Raw genomic sequence first — 20,272 nt, forward strand, 5'->3', positions numbered from 1 at the left:
CCACAAAAGTCATTTGCCTCTAGCAGACCTTGTCCTTAATCTGGCCTCGGACAAGCATAAAACAGAGAATCAACATGCAACAATCTAATACCAAAACATTTATGTAATAGTAATTTAATACCATCAACTTTATTACTGAAACACAAGCTCAGTTATCACACACAACAACAGAAACCACATCTTTTACACAAGACACATACACACTATGAGATACATGACAGAGATTGCATACGTCAAAATATTCTTTCAAGCAGAGCCATTAGCCAATTCCTTCTCAATGGCAATTTTAGCAGTTTCAAGATCTTCATCAAAGAACATATCCCACTTCCCATCCCATTTGAGGAAAAACTCAGTATCTTCGTAGTATTTCACCCTATGAACATCCCCAGCTGGAGTAAACAAGTAGTCCCCATCACCCAAATCATATCTTTCCTTTTTACTCAAATTCCAAACACTTTTTTTCCCTTTCATCACCAGCAAGCAATGCCCGAAAGTATGGTGATGGGCTGGTTCTACACTCCCAGCCTTAAATTTAATAATAGCCGATGTGGGACTTTCTCTCAATATCTTCATTGACCCACCAGGGATTATATCGATTGGATTCAGTTCTCTGTTCTTAACCAAGCAACAAACAGCACAAGTTTCAGCTTGGGTGTTCTCAGAAGCACCGATTTTAGGCATTTCATTCATCGATTCATCGAAAAAATTTGAGATTTCCTCGGGCCAAGGCTGGGACTTAGAGGCCGGGCACAGCGCTTTAAAAGGAGTGTTGAGCCAAGTGTCGACGATTTCCTTAGCGGTATCGGCGGACGTTGACATGCCGGAGAGTGCCAGGACGTTGCAGTTATTGATGGAGCGATTGTTGCGAGCTTCGTCCGGAGTGAGACATGTGGTGGCGAATACGCCGGGGAATTTGTTGGCGAAGATCCCGACTCCGACGCCCGTTCCGCAAGCAAGGAGGCCACGGGTCTCCACGGAGGGGGAGGTGGTGGCGGAAGAGACTCGACGGCCGACTTCAGCACCGATGTTGTAGTAGGAGGTGATTCCGAGATCTTCGACTTCTATGTTGAGGGAGCGGAGGTGGGATACCATGGCGTCTTTTAGCTCGGCGCCGAAAGAATCAGCTCCAGCAATGACTTTGAGGGGGGAAGACGCGGTGGCGGAATCGGCCATGAGGCGGCTGTGGAAGGTAGAGAGTAACTAAAGTGAGATTAAGAAGAAAGTTGAGGAAATTAAGGGCTATTACCAATAGACCTCACTTCAAATAGATAGACCCTTTAATGAATTTATGGCATTTTCTTAAAAAATAATTTTATCTGATTCATATTCAACTACAAATATTAAATATCCACGTGTACAAGAAACAAATCTATAAAATATCTATTCTACTAAATAATAATTCTTGATAAACTATTAAAATAGTCACTTTTATTTATCTCATGTTACATTTTAGTTATTTATGTTTGGAATGTTACATTTTACTTAGTTACATTATTATGTTGTATATTTTAGTCATTAAGCCGTTAATTTCTATTAACAGTAAGCTGAAGTTAAATCATCATTTTAAACGAAAATTTTAGGTTAAATTTTACAATTGGTCCCTATATTTTTTTCATTTTGAGTAATTTAATTTTTTATGTTCTTTTAACTTTTTTTTTCTTTATTTTTCATTCTCTTCTTCCCCCTCTATTTTCCTCCCTTCTCTGTTTCTTTTAACGTAGTTTTTCTATATTTTCTATTTGTTTAAAACTAGTCCACAAGATTGCCTCACTCGAAAAAAATTAAATTGTTCAAAAAAATAAAAGTATAAGGACTAATTTTAACAAATGGAAAACATAGAAAAATTACGTTAAAAAAATGGATAAGGGAGAAAATCAGAGGAAGAAGCAGAAGAGAATGAAAAAAAATGTTAAAAAAATATAAAAGAAAAAAATTAAATTGCTCAAAACGAAAAATATAGAGACCAATTGTATAAATTAACCTAAAATTTTTGTTTGAAATGATGATTTAACGTGCCATGTTAGCTTGCCGTTACACCGTTAATGGCAATTAACGGCTCAATGACTAAAATGTTACAACGCGATAACGTAAGTGACTAAAACGTAACATTTCAAACATAAATAACTAAAATGTAACTTGAGGTAAATAAAAATGACTATTTTAATAGTTTACCCTATTTTAAATATACTAAAATTAAAAGAAAAATGAGTTTTTTTTTTAAACCAAGAAAAATGAAGGGAGTTGGATAATGTAAAATATTTTCTATGAAGAGCTCCTAACACATAAATAGGAAGATAATACACTTTATCACACTCAAACTCACATACTCTTACATTAACAACAATGTCCATGGTTAAGAATCTATATATGAAGAGCTTTATACAAAGAGGTTACAACAAATCAACAGTGTAGGCACCACCTCAACTCGATGAGCCAATAGGCTCAACCCCAGAGAAAAAGCTCAAAGGCAGAACAAACCAAAACTTTAACCTTAGGAAATAATTCTGAAGCGAGCAACACCATCTGCACATCAAGTGGATTAGACGAATGAGGGGCAATTGAGTAACGCCATAAGCACTATTTCGAAGCAAAACAGATACATATTAGAAGCAAAGACCTTCCTCGTATCATCAGGAAACCAGGCCCAAAGGCAAAGGTATCGACCACTCAAGCCAAACAACTCCACGACCACGCAATGATTCCAGCAGCAGATCACATGCTCTCCTGACTGGACGGACTTTCCCTGATCGGCAAAAAACAACAAACAACAAACCACCAAAAACACATAGAAATAGTAAATAAAACCACCATAATGGTAGACACTAAGGCGGCGACAAAAACCCTGTCCAAACAGATGAGGTAGACCCTCAGCAAAATTCGGCGAGCCTCAATCGGTGACTGGTCGACAACAAAGCACGAAGAAGCCGAGGGGAAGTCATAAAAGAATCGGCTCATAAAGCCTGGAGAAAGGAAGCCACAGCTGTTCCTTTTTTTTTAAGTAACTAGGGCATTCACCGCCGACAGTAATGACTAATTCTCTTGTCGAGAGACTCTTTGAAAAAGTAAATGACTGCTCATGAAATATGCTCCATTCCCGTGAGCAAAGATCAAACCCCGACAATATAATTAAAACATAAGACCAGATTATGTAATTTCTATTACCTCATAATATTATCAATTGCATTTTATTATTTACCTTTCAAGTTCTACCTTCATCCTTTACTTATTTCTCTTTTTCCATCTTTTTTACCATATTTCTTTTACCCTATTATTATTGTTGATTGAGAATCAACATAATTATTATTTTTGGCAATTGAAATTTGAATTTTTTTTACGGATTTTTGAATGAGCACTTGTGCTGGTGTTTGAAGATAGTGAAGAAGATAAAATTGTTGAAAGCAAAGATTGCAAGCTTTTTGAGAGAGAAAAATCCCTTAATATTCCATAAGGATCAATTTCTTGAGTTTTGGAGATATTTCAATAGGATTCAGGTCAATTAATTTAATATTGGTAAATCTTTTTGTTAGCTTTCAAGCGCATCTTGAATTATGTCAATTGAAGTTCTATAATCTCAATTATGGCTGACTTATGAAAATATAAAGAAGTGAATTTGTGCAAATCAAGTTACAAAAGGACTCCAACTAGCAAGTGGACAGAAAGGCATTCAAGCTAAAATATATTGATAACCAATGCGTGACAAAGTAGTAAGCAAAAGATTAGTGCATTGGAGTTATGACTTATACATTATATACTTTCACTTATAGATTATGAAGTTATAGCTCTACTAAGGAGTCAAAAGTATCATTGTCGAAACTATTTCTTTGAAAACAAAAATATAGTTATCGACTTAAAAAAATGAAAGTTGGAGTCGCCACCGATCCTTTATCAAGGTGTGATCGGCTCACCTTAAAAACGATTTTGGTCTGCGAAATTTGAGAAAATAGGTTCGGGAGTCGGTTACGCACAAGGAAGGGTTAGCACCCTCGTAACGCCCAAAATTGGTACCGAATTGATTATTTAATGTCCTAGTGTCGAAAATTTGAAAAGATTTTAGAATACGATCCTTTGAAGAGAAAATTTGGATAAAATGAATTGGATGATGAGACTCACTTATTTCAAAGAAATAAATTGTCACGCTCAGTAAGTTAGAGTGCGACATTCTAAATCCTCAAAATTAAGTTTATCTTTTGACCTTTTTTAAAACCTATGCATTTTGAGAAGGATATTTGATTATTTGGGTCAAATGAGAAAATCAAAACCCAATAAGTTAGGGCTTGATTTCACAAAATTATTAAATATCGAATATTGCCTTTATTTTCATTTATTAGAAAAATCCTCGTCTCGAGAAGATAACATGTCATATTCAATGCGTTAGGACACAACGTGTCGAATTCCCGAGAATGAGCTTTTTATTTATGTGTTAATTAAAGAGCGTTTTTGACTATTTGGATTCAACGAAGAAAATCGGAACCCAATACGTTAGGGCTCAATCTTCTCGAATCTAAACGTGAAATTTTGCTTATTTTAAAACCATGATTTATATTAAATAAAAACACAAAATGGTAGAAATAATCGCAATATTAATGTGCGTAACGAAACAATAATGAATATGACAATGTAAGCATAATTAATACGAACAACAACAAAATTAAGATAAATAAATAAAAGAGACAAATCAATTATAATAACAAGTAAATAAATAAATAGAATTAAAATGTTTTTAAAATAATAATTGGCACATAAATAGATAAATAAATAATAACAAGAAAAAATAAATAAAATTAAAAAAATGTGAAAATATATATATGTATGTATATTATAAAAATGTGTGTATGTACGTATTAAAAACTATAAAATATAAAAGCTATATATGCATGTGTATATATATATGATAAAGTTTGAAATAAAAGGATATGTATAAGTAAATAATAATAACCAACATACAATAAGATAAATATATCTCGAATCTAAACGAATGAATATAGGAATATAATAAGTAATAATGATAGCAGTGATAATATTAATAATAAAAGTAATACTAATAATAATATTAGTAATAACAAAAATAATAGTAATAAAAGTAATAAAGATAATATTACTATAGTAATGATGACGTTAATAATAATATTAAAAATAAAAATAACAAAACTACTAATAATAAAAATAATGATAAAATAGCAAAGACATGAAAAAAAAAGGAATAAATTGGGCTAAAAACAAAATTTCGGGGCCAATTCGAAATAAATAAAACAGGGTTGCCAGAGGACCGAAATGAAACGCACTCAAAGCACGAGGGACTTTCAGGGAAATAACTCCCAGTCCCAAAACCTGGCGTTTCAAGCGAGGGACTGCATGTGGTCCAAGGACCAAATTAAAACAGAAGCAAAATTCACAGCCCAAAATCAGAAAAACCAAAAAGGATCAGATCGCACCATGCTGCAAAATCTGAGGGACCAATCGCGCAAAAAGCCCATTCACTGCAAACACGCGGTTCCTGTGGACTGCTGGGTCGGGTCGCGGGTCAGAGGTCCAAAACGACGTCGTTTTAAGGCCACTGAAGCAGGCCCTATACGGTGCCGTTTCTTCCATTATATAAAAGCTAAAGTAAACCCTAAAATTTGGCATTCATTTCCTATTGAATCTAACTTAAAAAAACCTTAAATCTACCCACTCAGCGCGCCGCTGTGCATTCTGAGAGCATTCGAACGGCCTCCGATCCCAGCCCCTTCTCCGATGACGACGGAGAGAACCAGGATCACGCCACCAGGTAGCCCTCCCCTCACCTCTCTTTCTCTTTTATTACTTATATATATATCAAAACGAAGAACAGATTGAAGAGAGAAAAATAACAACTTTGAAATCACCTTTAAGAACTGTTTTTTTATTGCTTTTCTTTCAAGAATTTCATACAATATTCGTCCCCCCTTTTTTTCTGTTACAGGTTTTTGAAAGGCTTTTTTATAGCCCCGAAACAAAAATGAAAAAAAATACAAACTCTCCTTTTTTCTTTTCTTTTTCTCTGCTTTTCTCTTGTTGTTTGTTTGTGTGTCTGTTGCAGGTACGGCCGTACGGAGGAGCTTGGCGTGGAGGCGTGCGTGTGGGAGGCTACTGTTGCGGCGGTTGAGGCAAATAGTTGCTTTAGGGCTTTTTTTTAAAAATGTTTTAGGGCCAGGTATGTGGCCATTCGGGTTAGGCTAACTTGGGCTAGGGTTGGCTGATTTTGGTGTTATTAGGCCGCTTTAGGTTTGGGTAAGATTGGGTATTGGGCTGATGTAATTTGGGGTGTTATTTTATTTGTTTTTTTATTATTTATTTTAATAGCGGGCCGGACAAATTGAGCCTATTACAATCATCATAAAGGTATTATATGATTGAGGTAAATGGAACCTGACTAAGGTCATATTAAAGCGACTTAGTAAATATATTATTTACACCGTGGTATATATAATAGAACTTAAAAGAAAAAATTATTAAACTTTGTGAACGAATAAAACATAAAGGGATCACAAGTGGTTTATGAGGATAATACACATATGACAAGGTAATCTTTACTCGTTAATTTTCGTATGGTATATAATTGAGAATTTTATCATAGCACTTCTAGTAAATCGACTCCATGACTAATAATTATGTCATTAATAGAAGAAAAATCATAACTTAATTACATGTTATTGTAGCCCAACTTATATACCTCCATCCAAATTTTCCACTAATTCAATATAACTCTTAACAAATTTACGTTTAATTTTAACAATTGTTGGAAATCATAAAAGATTGAATAAGGAAGAACAATTCACTAGATTTATTTATGGGAGTAATAAATGCTTTCTTGATTTAATGATTAGTTTGATCTAGCATTAATCTAATCACTTCAAATATTTATTTAATTGGATTAAATAATGAATATGAAATTAAATTAAATTAAATTAGGAGTTTATGTTACTTAATTATCTAGAATGAAAATTAAACATGTATTTTAATATGTTAAAGTTGTCATGATTTTAATATATTAAAATAGGATTTGAGTAAATTATTTATTTAGATAATTAATTTTACTTTTTCAATCAAAACTAATTAAAGTTCAAAATGTGGGTTAAAAGTGACCCATGTACCAATAGGTAATTAGCTGGCCATATAGGAGAGTAATGGCAAGTTTCCCGTTAGTTTTGGTTTTTTTTAAATAATCTTATTATATGTTTTGATTATATATGTTATTTTTTGACTATCTATAATTCTTCTCCAATTCATAAATAGGAAGATAATGTATTTTAACGCGCTTAAACTCATATTTTTTTGCATTGATAACAATACTCATACTAAACTTGCAAGGCAAATGTGTAGAGAGAGTAGTTGAGTTCGTGGCCAACTTGTGGTGGTGGGGTAAGGGTACATTGAAGAGTTGGACTAGTGTCACGATAGCCAGAAAAAGAATGGTAAGTTGGGAGTTTGGAGAGTCCCTGAACAAGTATCAACTTTTGATGATTGGCTACTGCATGTGTAGGAAAAACATGGGAAGATGGTGCAATGGGCAATGTGTTTCGATCAAAACCAAACAATGAGAAGACTAAGGAATCCATGGTGCAATTAATGGTCCCACCATGATGAGGGGAGGTTTGTTGTGGCTGAGCTTAGGAACAAGAATGGCAATGCAACAAAGGTACACAAAAACTTATAATGGAGACCGACTCTGAGAAAATGTTTAGTGACTGGAGACATAACCAGTGCCTTGTATCATGGTAGTTTAATTAATGTAAACTTCTTGCTTTTAGAAAAATAAAATAAAATATCAAAAATAATAATAATTGCACCAAACATCTTCAAACTTTAAAGCATTATAATCGCATTATCAAAATTGTTAATTTTATATCAATAAAGTCCTTCTGTTACTAAAATTGTTAATTTAACCATTAAATGATACATCAGATCTTATGTGACATAATTTAAAATAAAAAATTTAAAAGGAAGAAAATGAATATTGTAAAAGTAAAAATCGTAAAAATCTTGATTTTAAAGTTTTTATGGAAACTATCGTTCACTATCTTTTTTTCTCAATTTTACTTTAATTTTAGTTTTTAAATTTTAAAAGTTATGCGACAATATTTTATTTTTCTTTAAAAGTTTCATTTTAAATTATGCCAAATAAAATTTTATATGTTATTTAATGGTTAAATTAATAATTTCAATAATGAAATGGCATGATTGATATAACATCGATAATTTGAAAATATCTTACCTCTAAAAAAATCACACAAAAAATACACAAATTCTCGTGATTAATCTCCAAATTAATTAATTTAAGTCAAATCCAAACTAAACTAAACCAAACCCAAATTTTATTTATTTAATTAAAATTAAGTTAACCCTAAACTAATTCCAACTGAATCATAGTTAATTTAACTATTGCAATCTAATGAAATGATCAAATCTCAATTAACCTAACCTAAACTAATTTAATTTAATCCAATTTAGGTAAAAATAGCATAAATACCCTTTACAAGGAGTCAGACTACATTTTGCTTTATCTACTCAAAAAATTGGCAAACTGGTCCTTGTATATTAGATTAAAGAACAAATTAATCTTTTCTTTTAAAATCATCCATTTGCATATTAAAAATTGTTGTGGTTGACGGAATAACCAGACAATGACATGTGACATGCCACGTGTACCTCATGCTGACGTACAATGACCAATTTTTAACAGCAAAAATGGATGAAATTTTTAACAAAAAGACCAAATTATTCTTTGATTGAATATACAGAGACTAATTTACTCATTTTTTTAATAAAAAAATAAAAACAATCTAATTCTTACATAGACTTCCATAACACTTTTACCTCCAATTTACCCTAATTTAATCTAATCAAACTAATTATTAATAAACGCCAACATGATACAAGACAAAAGGCATAAGTAATCATATAATAAAATAAATATGGAATCATATATATACACAACCACCATGAAATATGTTTTAAAATTTTAAATAGGCTTCCTTTTTAAGCAAAAGGTGCTTTTCTAAAGGGTTAGCTTCTATTTAATGTAAAAGTAGGCAATGAGTGCCAATTATTTATTAAAAATTATGTTTTATAAAAACACGAAAACACAATATCTCTTATTCTTTTTATTTGTTAAGGAGCCCAGTAACTAATCTTTTTTATTCTGTAGGTTCATTAAGGGGTAGATGCTAATCAAGAATTTTAAAGCTGCTCTATACCTAGGGAGAGAATCGAACCCTCGACCACTGATTAAGATAGGAGAGACCTTTGCCTTCTCTTATTTCAATTCTATACCAATTTTGAATTTTTAATTGATTTAGTGTTACAAACCAATCAAACATTATTTCAATTAAATTAATACAAGATAATAAAATATAAAATTTTAAAATAACGCAATTTATTCACACGGTTATATAACTTTTTTCTGAATAAATAAAAATCATTTTGTCATTTTTTTTCTTTTTTAAAAAATCACTATGTGGATTGAGTCTTTAACTCGATTGACATAAACATTGTTGTCATTGCAAGAGAATACGAGTTTGAGTGTGCTGAAGCGCATTATCATATTATTGTGTAAAAAAACATATATGATCAGAACCTATAATAAAATTGTTCAAAAAAATATCACTATGCGAAGTTATTAAAAAAAGATATATTAAAAAATCTATAGAATAACTTATTTTCTATTTTTACTTATATTTTTTTAAAATATCATTTTTTCTTCACATGTTACTCGAATTCTAGTTTTAAATTTAGTCTTTCTATTTTAATTTAGTTATTTTTAGTTTTATGTACTTTTTTAATGTTAAAATTCTAACCTAATTAAAATAATACTCATGACAGCTTGTTATTTTTATAATACTCATAAAAAATCACATTGTTTAAATTAATTGATTTAACGGCTACTATTTGAGTTAGGATTGAACTTCAAAAAATAATTAATTTGGACAACAGACACGAAATCCACACTTATGCCTAGTTCGGGATTGATATCTAAATTTAACCTAATGGATTTAACTACTATCGTTTGGGTTATTTTTGAAATTTTAAAAATAAAAAATTACATAAACTAAAATTGATCAAATTAGAGTACAAAGACTAAAGTTACGACTTACATATAATATAGGGGTTGATAGTAAATTTGGACATTTAATATAATACTCTCATGAATTTTTAGTTAGGTGTCACTTGGAAGACTTTTTATTTCGGGATAAATATCAAAAGTATACATGAACATTGGTCCAATGTGCAATGTCATATATGAATTTTGATTTTTTTGCAATTTTATACAATAAATTTTAATTTGATTTAATTTTTAAAAATTACTAACAATATTATCAACGTATAACCATTTACGACAATTAATTATATTAATCTAATATGGAAATAAATTGATGTGTATATTTCTTTAAATACGTATAATTGAATCAAAATCAAAGTTTTATTTGATATAAACCATAATAAAAGCTTTATGGATAAAATTGCACGAAATCAAAATTCATATATCAAATTACAGATGAAACCAAAATTTATATATAATTTTAATATTTTTATCTTTTAATTTTGTCAGATGCTTCATGTTTTAGGGGTATCATAGTCTGTAATCAAATTCTTTTTTTTTCTCCTTTTTTTTGTTTTTCTGCATATATAACATTTAATAATACGAGCGATGATTGACTATGAAATGTGCTCTGTTCCCATGAACAAAGTTCGAACCCTCAACTTCATAGTTAAGAAATGAGATGAACAACCATCACACCAAAACTCATGATTTCTTTACCAATATTGACTATTTATGGGATATAGCGGCGTTTTCTGGTAAGCACCACTAATGCCTTTATATGTCAAACCCGAACGATGCGTTTTGTTCGAAATATTTGCAGCGATTGAGGAATAGCGCCACGAAAAGCTGATATATAGCGGCGTTTTCAGCTAAGCGCCGCTAAAGGTGCTATAGCTCAAGATGAAACGTTGCGTTTCGGTTTCAAAAGTTCCGACGTTTTTCGTTTACGCGCCGCTAATAGCGGGCTATAGCGGCGTTTTACACAAGCGCCACTATTGGCTCTATGCCTCATTTCCAAACGCTGCGTTTTGATTCACATATTTTGTGGCGCTTGTACTATAGCGCCGCTAATTATGTGCTCTAGCGGCCTTTTTACAGAAGCGCCACTAATTGTACTATACCTCAATATTGTACGTTGCGTATTGTTTAACATTTTTTGCGGCACTTACAGACAAACGCCGCTAATTGTGCTCTATAGTGGAGTTTTTATAATGCGCCGCTACTGCCACTATTCCTGAATATTAAACTATGCGTTATGTCAGATTTATTATGGCGTTTTTGTTTAAAAACGCCACTAATGATGCTCTTTTGCGGCATTTTCCTAGAAGCGCCGCTATTGCGGGATCTTTACCGGCGTTTTAGGATTAACGCCGCGAATGCCTGATTTTTAGAGGCGTTTTACCTACAAACGCCACAAAAAATGTTGCTAAAGCCCTCTTTTGGTGTAGTGAATGCATTAGCACATGCATCAAATTATTGATAAAGTCCGCTTCAAGTAATCGAGACATAACTTAAAATAATAATAATAATAATATAATGATCTTTTAATTTTGTTAAAAAAATTAAATATCCAACAATCATCTATCAACTTATGTCAGGGATAACATAAACTTACATTAACTATCAAGTTGAGGATGGTTTGTTATGGCGGTTCACACTATAAGAGGTGTAAAGAGTAGTTAAGTTCATTGATACCATCATAGGATGACAGATATTAATTTAGGGCACTGTTGACATCAACTTGAAAGAACTGAACAATGTATTTATCGAATTTGATGAACTGATGAATATTGTCAAGCATCCTTCTCAATATATCTTTAACAGATTGTGTGAGGGTATTACCTGATAAAACCACAATGAATTCAATTTTCTCATAAAATAATGCTTCAATCATTAAATAAATAAAGGGGCTTTACATTAATCATCAAAGAAAAAAAAGAGATAAGAAAGTAGTGTATATGATTTGCAGATAGATATGAATGAGTAATGATGATATATAGTGTTAACACTCAACATTGGCATCAAATCAATTCACAACTTTACATTTATAAAGTGGGAAGCAGAGCCCTCATGTTGTGGCGCAGAAAGTTCATACTTTATGCTGCAAAAAAGAAGGGTTCCCAAATTCTAGTCTTGGGGTTTGAAGTGATAGTTTTAATCCACAATCCCACTGCTTTGCTTTTGGGTTATGCTTCTAATCTCAAATTTGAGTTTTTAATTTTCATTTTTTGATGTTATTTTTTATAATTTTATTTGTTAATTTTTTTCAACAATTTCATTATAGGTTCTGATCATATCTGTTTTTTATATAATATCTAGAACTATCAATAGTCCTTTCTCAATCCATAAATAGAAAAATAATGTGTTTCGGCACCCTCGAACTTATATTTTCCTGCATTGACAATAATACTTATATCAATCGAGCTAAAACTCAATTTTAAACATTCAAATGATATTAAAAATCTTATTGATTAAACATAATTAATTAGTTTTGCATTTGAACCTAACTACATGTTTAAATCAAATTATATAAAATTAAAATAAATATATTAAATTTAAAATTTCAGCATACTAAAAGCACCAAAACCATTATAACCATCGCTTTTACATTTGCTATGAATTGAGCTGCTCAAGTGCCTTTGTGGGTCTAAATAATAGGCTTTTGAACTCTTCTTGTATAATCATTTCAAGATTGTTGTTTTTTAAGACATAAATTATTTCTCAATGTTGAAAAGAAAACATTTGGTATAATTTTTTCCTTAAGTAAGATTTTAATTATTTGGGTTTCATATATATATGGGGTTGGGGTTGGGGTTGGGGTTGGGGTTGCAATTTTACAAAAATAGAATCACAATAATTTTCATTTGAATTGAAATCCTACATTTGGTAGAATGTTATTATCAAAATCTTATGGTTAACAACTCTACTAGAGAGGGTCCACCAATGCTAATGCAAAGGTTGATTTCTTTTTTCATAAAGACAAATTTTTCCCTAATGTTTTCTTTATTTTATCATTTTAGTCCTAGATTAAATTATTAAAATTTTAATGACAATCTGTATTATAATCTACGAATATTTCACTACTAATAGAGATTATTTTTTCTAAATTTCTATGGACTTTTTCTTAAAATGGTTTTAATTTTCAATATTTTTTTATTAATTTTTTAAAATTTTATTATGTGTACATTGTCGCATTAATGTCATTAAAATTTTTACAGTTCAATTAACTTTACCATTTAAAAAATTAAAAACTAAAATAATTTAAAAAATAGGGTTAAAATGACAAAAAGGAATAAACATTAAGGATATCTTTATTATTATGGTTTATTTTAAATTTGTAAATTGAAGTAAATGAAACCAGCTTCAAATTCCAAGGTGAAAAAAAAAGGAGGAAGTATGTAGAAAATGAAGAGTTGATATCATACAAGATGACAACCAAGAAATGGATTGAATTTACAACATAAAGAATATTATTTATTAATAATATATATATATTTTATATTGTAACACAAATAATGGAGAAAAAAATAATTTCCAAATTGAAATACTTTCCTCAAATAAAAATCAAACAATATTTCACAAATTTTAACATAATAAGCATTTTGGCATTGAAATTCAAAAAAGATATGAATTCAATCCTTCTTCCAAGCATACAACAATAAAGAGAATCCTCCATTGCTCCCACATGACCTAGTAGAAGAAGAACATGAGCTTCTTCCACCATCATTGCTCTCCTCCGCCCATTGCAGCACACTCGAGCACGACGGAGACGGCGGCAGACTTGCAGATGCCATCGGCGCCGAAGACGACCCCCCGGCTGCCAACGATGACAAACTCTTCCTCATCAACCTTTTCTCCGGTCCAACCATTTCAGGCCACACACCGCCATCACCAACTTGAAAAATAAACACACCATGGCCATTGGTATTATTATTGTTATTATTCTCACTATTAACCCAATTGAAAACATCCCAAAAAAATTCCACCTCGATTCCATTAACATAAATCCTTTCATTCCCTCTAAATTTCCAAGCCAATCGCTTTATGACAAGGCTTGTTTGGCCATCAACTTTCACCTTCAGAACCCCTCCATTACAATCTATCCCTATCTCATGTTTAGACCCCAAGAAGTTAGCCCTCGAAACATAACTCTTATGCCCAAAAACATGTTCTCTCCTAGACAAGAGCGTTGGTTCAAGGAGTACCTGTCGAGCCATAGATAACCCAGAACACCTCTTGGCGAGTTCATCCATGAGATCACCAAGGATGAATTCTAGCTTCCCATTGCATGAAATGGCAATGTAGAAGGAAGACTCGGGCTCAGCTGAGTTTTCAGCAAAGTCAGCCCTGGTGAAATCCCAATACAGCTTGATTCTTTGACGATGGTGATGAGTCAAGTAGACAGATTTGGAGCCTGGTCGGTTTCGGAAGAAGGAGAAGGTGGAAGGATAAAGGGAAATCGTAATAGAAAAGGAATCAGCTGAATAGACTGTTAAGGAATGGGAGAAATGGGTTTTGGACCATGTAAGTGTGAGAAACGTAGGTGAGTCCCATAGCTGAGTATGGTAAATGCAGGTGATGAGATTTTGAGGCACTTGAGAGGTACTGGACAAGTTGCTAGGTTGGCTAAAACATGCTGGGATCATGGTGTTTGGGTTTTTCCAGTTGTTTATCAAACCATGGAAGCTTATGAGAAGTGATGAGATGGGAGTGAATACTAAGGTTTAAAGGGTTTGAATGAAAATTGAAAGTAAAGGGTTTTTCTTTTTGGGGTTCCCATTAGCGCAATCATGAGGAGCAGTTGCGAAGGCTAGAGCTAGCTATATATATAACTTAAAGCTTTGATTTCATATTGGCCAGTTCTCTCCTTGATTTGCGCCTGAGACAGGGCCCTTTCTAACTTTCTTTATGGTCTATTATTCTCAATCCGCCCCCTCTCTCATTAGCTGGTTTGCACTTTGTACTACTTCTCTCTCAGTCACAATTTAGAGGTGACTTTGAACTTTGAACCCTTTCCCTTTTTCTCTTTTTGGTTAATTTCACCGAATCCAATTTTCAAATTCATTTCTGATTTTTAAAATATTTTAATTTAGTCTTCAAAGCTACTAGAATTGTTTCAATTTGGTCCTTTCATCACCCTAATGTTATCAATTTAAAACACATACGCCAAATTGTAGGCACAATTATACCTATTGTATAAACGGTTTGAATTTGACATATTTAAAAAATATATTATTGATAAAATTTAAAGGGATATTTGTTTTTATAAACATGTCATATCTAATATGTTTGTGCAACAAATATTACACATGTTTACAATTTAATTCGCTTGTTTTAATAAGCTTCATGTCATATTTAAGTAAGCATTTAGTACCCAAACTAAGGGCTAGGTTGCCAAAAAGACTTGATTAATACGGGATGATAGTTTGAAGACTCAGTTAGAACATTTTAAAGTTTGAAACTATAATGCAATTAGAAAGAAATGGTAGCAGACTTTTTCCTCAAGCATTTAGACTAAGGGTATGTTTGATAAATCATTAAAATAAAATAAAAATTTCCATCATTTAATATTTTAAATGTGTTTGATAATCATTTTAATCTTTTACTTAATATAAAATTTTTAACAATAAGTAGGTAAGTAGTTACTTATCATTTAACTTAATACATATTAAGTTGATTTTATTTATTAAAAATTAAAATAAATTAATTTTTTAAAAATTGAAATATTCAAATTATCATATTTATCCAAAATATTAGATTAATAAGATTAAAATTAAAAAATATATAATATTTTAAAACTAAATACTTTTACCAAATTATATTCAATACTGTTAATTTACCAAATAAATTTTTTATGTTGGTATAATATATATATATACATAAATTTATGTTGGTATTTGAATCAAAGGAGGGATGGGGCCTGGGGAAAAGGGGGGAGAATAGGGTTCAACCACTTTTGTATGGTTTTGAATGCTTCTTGGATAACCATTGCTCTTCACTAATTTATTTACAAACACCAACTTCTTCTGTTTAATATATATATATAATACATAAACATCTAAACTTGGATGAAGTCATGTTTTTCAACCTTTTTCATTTTTTTTAATTATTAAAGGATAAACAAATTTTCCTAGCTGTGCATATACACATGTATGATTTATTGAGGAAGCATCTAATTTATATCATTTTTAAGATATTGTATTTTAAATGTCTGAATTTGAATCCCTATATTTATAATTCTCTTTCTTTATTATTATTTTTATGTAATTTATATATATAAATACAACCCATCTCAGTAGTTTGATGGATAACATAGAGAGTAACAACAAGTCACATGTAAAACATACTAGCTTAATTTATAGAATATATATATTTATATTAAGAGTATCTACCAAACATGTGAGTTGTTGTTGCCATAACAAATAAATATATTAATATAATAAGAAGGTATGGACTTGTGTTAATGTAGTACAAAAATTCATATTTATTTTTGTTGATATAATAATGAGGAGAGTATGGTGGTTATAACAGAGACTGGTTCACTCAATTGGGGCGAAGAATTGGAGTAAGAAAGGATTGGAGGTAAAGAGAATGTTAAGGTTGAGAGTTAAAGGTAAGTTGGCAGAGTATCGACTTAGTATCTTAGGAGAGTCGGTCTTTCCTTCATCGTTCCTGGAGGTATTTATAGACGAGGGTCCGTGTAAGACAATGCTAACGTGTTGGACTTGCCATCTAGGCATTATTACAAAATGCATGGGACAAATGTTGTAACACCCCAAACCCGGCCTAGGAGTTATGGCCGAATTTGGCGGTGTCACATTGAGGTGTTTAGCGTAAAACTTGTTGTTGTTGAAATCTTTAAAATCAATTAATCATTTTGTTATTAAACGGTGATTCCAAAACGAGTTGTTCATTTCCAAGCGTGCATCATTAAAAACTAATCATTTTTAAAACGTTATAAAATTTTCAAAATCTCATTTATTGCGAAAATGTGGTGTCTTTGAAAACGGTTACCTTTTGAAAACTCGTCTTATTCTACAACTATCAGTTTATATCAAACTAAATAAAACAAACTCCAATTCAAATTTTATAACTTTAAAGAGGTTTTTTTACATAAAAATACCCAAATTCAGTTGCTTATAAATCAAAAGCTAAAAACGAAAGCTGATGCGGTTGTGTGACCACCTCCGAGTCCCTTGCAACACCGAATCAACTATAGCTGAGGATGACCTGCATAGTTAAGAAGAGAATGTGAGCTTACGAAAACTCAGTGTGTAATCCCTTATCAAACAGTCGGCATACAGAACAGAATTAGTCTAGGCCAGAGCCCTTTAATAGTAACAGTACAGTGTGGGCCTTAGCCCAATATAGAAACAGTATGGGCCTAAGCCCGATACACTATCAGTATGGTGCAAGTATGCAAACCCATCCCAATCCAGCCAACACACCACCCGTACCAACCCAACACACCATGTGGGGACAGAGTCGACCCACCCAACCCTCACACTAATATCGCAGCATACCTGCCAGTAGTAATAATGCAGCAGAGCTGCCAGTAGTCAGAATGGCTAAGAGCCGTAAACAGGATAGCTATAAGCTATAAACAGAATGGTTACAAGCCATAAGTACAGTAAAGTGATTGGCATAAAGCCATCAGTAGCAATGATATGATCGGCACACAGCCATCAGTAATGGTAATATGACCGGCACAAAGCCATCAGTAGCAGTGATATGATTGGTACACAACCATCAGTAACAATGAAATGATGGACACACAACCATCGATAATGGTAATATGATCGGCACAAAGCCATCAGTAACGGTACTATGTTCGGCACAAAGCCATCAGTAGCATCGCAGCAAAGCTGCCAACAATAGTATCACAACAAAGCTGCCAGTAATAGTATATGTGGCCAAACCACCAGTAACAGTGATTGTGGCAGAGCCACCAGTACAATACTTCCTCTATAACAGTATCTTAACCCCATGCAGTATGTCGTGTATGCAGAATGCCATGCTCAGAATCAGTTATTCAAATCACAAACAAATCAGTCATACCAAACACAAACAAATCAGTCATTTAACCACAGACAAAACAATCATTTGACCTCGATGGGCAAAAATAGTTATTTACCCACCAGGGCATTACGGTCATTTTACCCTATAGGGGTATTACGTCATTTTACCCTACAGGGGCATTACTGTCATTTTATCCTATAGGGGTATTTCGGCATTCTACCCTACGGGGGTATTTCGAACATTTTACCGTACGGGGGTATTTCAGTCATTTTACCCATCGTGGGTATTTCGATCATTTTACCCATCGAGGGTATTTCGGTCTAGATATCGACCTCTCGAAAGGTTCGCAGTCGCCTCGAGCAACTCAGGTAACCTAATTGGTCACAATAGTATAAATGGGCCCAAGCCCCATTACTTAGCCCAAGTGGGCCCACAAGCTCGTGTGGCCTGTTCAACCCAGATTTCACCACGGCTATGAGATCTACATAGCCCAGTCTAGTATTTTTCACAAATAGTGGGTTTCATCCGTATGGAGCTCACAAGCCTATTGAGCCCACACGGCCCAACGTGGCCCATTACGACCTAAGCTCATGAAAATGCTCATGGAGGCCTCTACAGTAGAGGTGTTTATGGGCCGAGTGGCCCGGCCCAGCCCGACGACCCATTCAAAATATAGGAGGGTTCGGGTAAAAATAAAGGCCCGAAATATGAGTTTGGGCAAAAAAATGAGACCCATTTAGAAAACGGGTCGGGCCTCGAGCACCACTTTTTTAGCCCGGGCTTGGCCCGAATATATAATAAATTTTTATTTTTTTATTTTTTTAATTTTAAAATATTTTTAAAATAATTTTTTTATTTTTAAAATAAATTTTTAGTGTTTATTAAAAAAATAGGCCGGGCCAGACTCGGGATTAGGAATTTTTTCTCGAGCTGGGCATGGACAAAATTTCAGGCCCATATTTCGGGGGGTCAAAATTTTTTTCTGGGCCCGGATTGAACCCGGACCATGAGCACCTCTACTCCACAGTTTATCGCCTATGATTCGCAGGTTCGACTTTCCACACGAGCGATCGCACGCTTGTGTGGTCTCAAGCGCCGTATTTCAACTTTTCAACTTTTGCCGTTCTACAGTTACAGTAGGGAGTTACACACCTGATGCGATTTGCAGATTTCCTTCGATCCGAACACTCTTATTCTGCAAATCAATAATCATCGCACCCTTGGTTCTCAGGCAATGTGTCAATCAACCTCGACTACCACTAGTTAGGAATAGAAGCAATGCAGGTTGGAAAAAGCGACAAATACCTTGAAAGCCTCGCTGATCTTCCCCATTCAGAACAAGGAACAAATGAGATGTGATTTATAGCTCTCCACAACAACAACTTCCCCAAATCCCAATATTCTCTCCTCAAATCTCTCCAAATATCACTCCATAACAAAACCTCCAAGACCCATTCAAACTCTTACCCAACAGAGTTCGAAACCACCTCAAACTTTTTCTGCCTCATGCTAGCAAGATAAATATCCTTTTTACTTGTAATGGGATTTGAACCCAAGGCCCCCTCAATAGTTCAACACACCACTTGCCTCTTTGTCACAAGCTCTTTTATTTCACATTTTGTCTTCAATTAACTAAAAGGTCTAAAGGCCAAAGTCCAGGTTCCTTTAAAAGAAAAACCAAAATAAATTGCAAGAACCAAGACTTGAACCCAAGCTCCCTTGCAACCTTAATGGCGCCACAACTACTAGACCACATGCTTCCTTATGATATTTTTTAACACAATAATTTAAAAGGCCTACATCCAAGCATCCAGGGTTTTATCCACTTAAAACCAAAATTTTTGCAAAAGCCCAGGTTTGAACCCAGGACTTTTTCAACTCCTCTCAGGACCCTTAACCAATAAAGCAGACATACTTTTGTACACAGTTTCCAAACCGTTCCCTTGCTCAAGACCTAATACTTCTAGGCCCAAATTCCAGGGCGTTACAAATGTCTTCGATGGGACAAGGATGTTTATGGTGAAATAAATTATATCATTCAGTCTGGTTTGATGGTACAAGGCAATTGAGCCCATGTAACCTTTGGTGACTAACAACTTTATTTATTCGAATAGTTGTCCAAGAGAAGAGGGCTTGTGGGTGACTTCATGATTTATTGGTCTCGAACTCAAAAGTTTTTTATGAAGGTTACTT

General features: G+C 33.0%; 2 protein-coding genes and 1 long non-coding RNA gene across 3 annotated transcripts; 1 reads left to right on the forward strand and 2 right to left on the reverse strand.

Annotated features, from left to right (window-relative positions):
- Window positions 1-98: 98 nt before the first annotated feature.
- Window positions 99-1,474, reverse strand: LOC107945978 (DNA damage-repair/toleration protein DRT102). The gene has a single exon (XM_016880156.2). It carries the CDS (start codon window positions 1,171-1,173, stop codon window positions 247-249), a length of 927 nt encoding a protein of 308 aa, XP_016735645.2. The 5' UTR covers window positions 1,174-1,474; the 3' UTR covers window positions 99-246.
- Window positions 1,475-5,640: 4,166 nt separating this feature from the next.
- LOC121223337 (uncharacterized) lies at window positions 5,641-6,381 on the forward strand. The gene is made up of 2 exons (XR_005920674.1): window positions 5,641-5,767; window positions 6,059-6,381. It is a non-coding gene; the product is annotated as an uncharacterized lncRNA (long non-coding RNA).
- A 7,207-nt stretch (window positions 6,382-13,588) lies between these two features.
- On the reverse strand, window positions 13,589-14,915 carry LOC107945976 (uncharacterized). Its single transcript, XM_016880150.2, has one exon. The coding sequence runs from the start codon at window positions 14,704-14,706 to the stop codon at window positions 13,693-13,695; it is 1,014 nt and encodes a 337-aa protein (XP_016735639.1). The 5' UTR covers window positions 14,707-14,915; the 3' UTR covers window positions 13,589-13,692.
- Window positions 14,916-20,272: the final 5,357 nt, after the last annotated feature.

Source organism: Gossypium hirsutum, chromosome D11 (assembly GCF_007990345.1).
Source record: "Gossypium hirsutum isolate 1008001.06 chromosome D11, Gossypium_hirsutum_v2.1, whole genome shotgun sequence".
Classification (NCBI taxonomy): domain Eukaryota; kingdom Viridiplantae; phylum Streptophyta; class Magnoliopsida; order Malvales; family Malvaceae; genus Gossypium; species Gossypium hirsutum.